Source organism: Habropoda laboriosa, unplaced genomic scaffold (assembly GCF_001263275.1).
Source record: "Habropoda laboriosa isolate 0110345459 unplaced genomic scaffold, ASM126327v1 scaffold22, whole genome shotgun sequence".
Lineage (NCBI taxonomy): Eukaryota > Metazoa > Arthropoda > Insecta > Hymenoptera > Apidae > Habropoda > Habropoda laboriosa.
The window spans coordinates 6179265-6184551 of record NW_017100261.1 but is presented as its reverse complement, the minus strand read 5'-3'; the positions used below and the strand labels follow the sequence as shown (position 1 = coordinate 6184551).

General features: G+C 27.6%; 1 protein-coding gene across 1 annotated transcript; it reads right to left on the bottom strand.

The window, feature by feature from the left end:
• Positions 1-1179: 1179 nt before the first annotated feature.
• On the bottom strand, positions 1180-3808 carry LOC108572744 (microprocessor complex subunit DGCR8). The gene is made up of 6 exons (XM_017935022.1): positions 3415-3808; positions 3038-3121; positions 2575-2944; positions 2199-2476; positions 1667-2103; positions 1180-1512 (listed from the first exon to the last, which is right to left on the bottom strand). Exons 1-6 carry the CDS (start codon positions 3803-3805, stop codon positions 1180-1182), a joined length of 1893 nt encoding a protein of 630 aa, XP_017790511.1. The 5' UTR covers positions 3806-3808.
• Between the last annotated feature and the right edge of the window lie 1479 nt (positions 3809-5287).

Genomic DNA, 5287 nt, shown 5'->3' with positions numbered 1-5287 from the left:
ATAATTTGTAATGCCGTTAAACGTATCTGTGTAGAAATATATTTATATATGTAACATACTATATTCTAATTAAACAAATGGTAGTTTCATTTTCACATAATTAACACAAATTGAATCTATAATTTATAGTACATAAATAATAAGGGTTAATGTTTGTATTTTCTACTGAAGTACCGTAATAGTCAAAGTAAAAACAAAACCATTTCAATGAATTTAGGAATATATACATTGTAACATTTGTGATGGATAACAGAATTGAAGCTTTAAAACAAATAAAATTCAATACTTGTATTATTAATTCTGTTCTTATATTGTTAAATAATGAGTAAAGTATTGCATAAAACAGAATTAAAATATAGTAATATAGAAAAAAAATTACATAAAAGTGCCAAAGAAACCAAGAGATATAATTGTTAAAGTAATGTACATATCTATGGAAATAATTAAATATTTGATGTATTCTTTGATAATTTATTTATACTCTATTAATTCTATTAGCAGCTTCATTAAAACAATTGTAATACTTTTTCAATACATGTATCTGTTATTAGCATACAAGTTTGATGCCTTAATATTTATAGAACTGAAATATACTTTATTGTAGTCAATTCTTTAAAAATAAATGATTATGTTCTATGAATTGTGTCCTTTAATAACTATATATAAAATAATACATTTAAACAATAATTATGTCATATTAATTTTACTTTATAGGTGAAAACAATTCTAATGAAAAGAGATACAACATTGTCAAGTACATTTAAGAATCTACAGTGGTGCAAGAAGACTAAGGCAATTGAGGTAGCATTCACTGATATTTAGATTCGCGCTGTATATAGAAAAACTTTAATTTTGAAAACTAAAGTTTAAAAATGATTTCCATTTATTCTTAACCAGTATTCCATTACATCATTAATCATTAATCATTAAATTAACCACAAAAGTTGGTTTTAGAGTGCAGGAAAAATAAAAAGAAAACTGAAGTATTACATATGTAATGGTATGCGTATAAGCACCATTTAAAAATCTACATTGTCCCACATTATAATAAAACGACATATATAAAATACTTTGCGCTTACTTTTAAAACATAAAATATAAAAAAAAATTAAAGATTCTTTCTTATAAAACTTACAAAATAAATTAATATTTATAGGATGCTCCTAGTTGACTAGTACGTTATAAATCTACGTTGTTCAAGTTAGCTGCAGATCCAGTTGGCAAATCCGGCGGTACAAACTTACCAATGGGTTGTATCGCTTGCCTTTGTTCAGCCAATTTACGCATTTCTTGTCTAAGTTTACTTAGAATTGCATGATTTGGTTGATTGACCGCAGCTTTACCTTGTAACAACGTGATTTCTTGTTCTAGTTGTTTCTTTTCTTTAAAAGATTTTACACTTCGAGATCCATACAGTCTTAGTAAAGAACCCCAAGATTGAATATGAGGATGCATAAGTTGCAGAATTGCTTGCGCTGCTCGTTGTTTACCATCTTTTTTATTACGACATACCTAAAATTACATTAAGTAAACTGTGAAATTATATATTGGAAAATTGTTTAGTAGATTATTTGTTGTTGTTGTTTTAGCAAGAATATGTTAAAAAAGAGCAATAATGAAAATTAAAAGGAGATTCTTGAAATTAATACATTATAGCTTTACTTACAACAGTAGCTTCATGTTTCCCAACACGCATTGTGAATTCATTACGTTGATGTTTTAATGTGTTTACAGAATAGTTAATGTGCATATCACCCAGACCATAATTTCGTTGAAGGCAAGTAATTAAAATAGCATGCGGCGATGGTTCAGTTGTTTTTGCACAAAATTCTGCGACTCTCGGATCAGTAATCGATATTTCATCGAAGAAAGATAAATCAGCATCAGAATTTGCTCTGGATGCTTTAATCATTCGACTGTTATTACCAGAAGCTGTATCTCCACCATTATCACCAGAAATTTTATCTCTCATTTGAGGAATTAAAATTTCAAGGGTTTTTCGAGCAGCATTAGCTTTTGCTTGTTTTTTGCTACTACCAAAACCACTTCCATACTCCATATCATTAATACAAACAACAGCAGAGTATGGTGTTGCAGCATTTTCTGGAATTGGTTGTTTAGTTTGAATAAATCCTTGTTCTTATGTTCAAAATCTTAAATGTTTTTAAAACATAACAATTACTTTTTATTCAACTTACCTAATTCTTTAAATTTATAGGTTGGTTGTTTTTTAAGTGCATGCTGTACATATTCATGAAGTATGCAAACATAACTTTTGCCTGAGGGATTCATTATCCAATGTTTTGGCGGTCTTTGTCCACTGCTATCATCTCCAGTATTACTACCACTACTTCCTGCTAGACCAGAACTACTAACTGGAAATGTTATTAATTTTGTTCCATCAGGTAAAGTAGGTCGTTCAAGCTGCTTACGATGTTTTTTATTTTTTGTAAATTTTCTTCTTGCTGACCATGATCTATTTAATAATTAAGTATTTTATTAAAGTATATTAATTACTCTTACTATATTATAAGAATATTTATATTACTTCAGTATTATTTAACATAAACTTACTGAAATCTCATTACTTTAATAGCTTTAAAACGAAATAGTGATTGACAATAATTTCTTAGTTGTTCACTATCTAATGAATGGGCTGCTCGATTTTCTTGAATTGTTTCGATTTTTGCACTAGGAAGGTTACAAACTTCTGTGTTTGGATCACGCTCCTTCTGTTTTTTTCTTTCTTCTTCTTCTTCACAAAGAGCTCTTTTATATTGAAGGCAAGGTATTGCACTAACAGGCACTTCATGTTTTCTCACACTGCCAGGTCCAAGGAAATATGGTTTTGCAAGAGTACAAACTCTACTTTGTTTATGTAAATACAAAGGCATTCCACTATTATGTGTTACTTGTACTATTAAATATATTACTTTTTCTCTTTCTTAATAAACATGTAAATATCATGTAAATATCACAATTGCATGATATCAAGATTTCTCTAAATACTTTGAAATAATTTCAATTAAATATTTACCATCCAAAACAAGTTTTTCTTTCTCTTCATATGGTACACTATCCTTCTTGTCTTTTCTTTTGCCTTTAAATTCTTCTGGTAAACCTAACAGTAGCACATAATACTTAACTAAAAAAATACTCTGCAGCTGCATGATCTATATGAGAAGTACAAAAAGAAACAACAAGTAATCTTATTTCTTTTTATATTTTTAATCCTGATATGTAAGTTTTGTAATTTGATGTGCTTTAAACATTAAATATATTCTTATAAATTTCTGCCATGTTAATATAAATTACTTTTTGTGCTTATTATAATCTAATCACCATTTTTTATACTTTACCTTATATAAAATCATAAAAAGATTTATTGCAAGTCGATTGTTTTGTAACATTTACCTTCTTCAAGCATGGCTTCAATTTCTTCATCAGGTACATCGGAATCCATACTTTCATTGGTATCTGAATCCATATCAGAGCAGATCTGATCTGGATGACGTTCTAAATCATCCAGGACATCAAATTGCCTTAAATCATCTGTAGCTACAATACTGTCTGTGTTAGACCCCATAACACATTCTTCAATGGTAGAACCATTATATACATTTGTATCATCAGCAGATGCAGTTTCTTCCTCCATGGTATCACTACAGTGACTTTTATCTGATATTCTACTTTGATTATCAGTATTTATTTCTGACATATACTGCTGATTACCCAAAATTGTCTCACTTTGAGAAGCCATACATGATTCGGGTGTTTCTTCAGGAACTTCTTTATCCATGTCCATTATATATATAACAAGGATCTGCTAAAATACTATAAGATCTGTAATATGATACTGTAATAATCAATAACATGTAAAATTTCAATTGTAATAAATATTTTGTCTTATAATTTTTGTATTTGATCAAATATTTAATGCTTTTATACACAATAGCAAGCAAATAATTTTTAAACATTGTTATAGCAAAGTTATTGTTTAAACTTAAACACAAACTCTGTATATAATAACCCATGGATTAAATAATATCAAGCGCGTCGTATGGCCACACCACTTTCACCAATGAGGCCAAAGTCCAATCAATTTGAAACCACTTTGAAAATGGCAACGAAAATTGGACATTTGCATTAGTGTTAGCAGTTTGGGGCCTATTATATATCCATGAGTACATATTGCATAAATGATATACTATATTGTCAGAATATTGTAGAACGTAGTTGACACAGTTGGTTGCCTCCGAAACTAGACAGGAACAACATTGAGAAATTGAACCTGTTACTAGTCCGAATTATGCACTGATGATAAAAAAAAAATTAGGTTTGTTAAAATAACATGTAAAATGCTCCTCATATTAATATAATATAAATTACATTTGGGTTTGACATTTTTTAGTTATACATGCTGATAAAATTAAGTATCTAAAAAATATAAATAAGATATTTGTAAATATTAGAAAAGTTTTAAATTTAATTACATTGAATAAATCAAAATAAAATGCAATTCTAATACTTTGAATTGTTTTTATTTGAAGCACATAAAATAAACAAATATTTTGATAGAATCTTTAGTATTGCAATTTCTTATGCGTTAAACAAATGTATTTTATTTAAAACAAGCTTGTCTTAAAATAGACAATCATACAAATAATTTTATACTACATAATAAATTATAAACATGATATAAAATGTCTGAATCCATCTTTTATGCAAGAAAGTAGTAATAAAAGCATATAATTTTCATGCTTAATATGTAACGTAAATCGATATCATCATACATCATCACTAATTTCATACAACTCCATTATAATACCTTTATTTATGTATATCACAATATAGTATGTTTTTTGGAAATTATAAACACTAGTTCACCAACAATTAAATTAACAATGTTGGGTTAGGTACGATTTATTTTTAAATACTTTCAGCTTACGGTAATTCTTTTGTTATTTGCAATCTTAAAAAAAGTTATTGTATCAGTCTTATTTAGAACACATAATCATAAGCACTTAGATAATTAGAATAAAGTTATATTCATTTTATTCAAAATTTCAATTGCATTTCGCGTAATAACAGAATAAAATGGAAACTTCCATGATAGTCAGCATAAAGAGAAATCAAACGCTACCTTTCGTTGCATTGAAAAAACTACTCCCGCCCAACACGAATATCATACTTGAATTTGTAACATATTTTAATATTATAATCATCCAAAAACAAGTTGAAAAAGAAAATTTAAGTAAATTGAAATGTAAAATCAATCTAAATAATT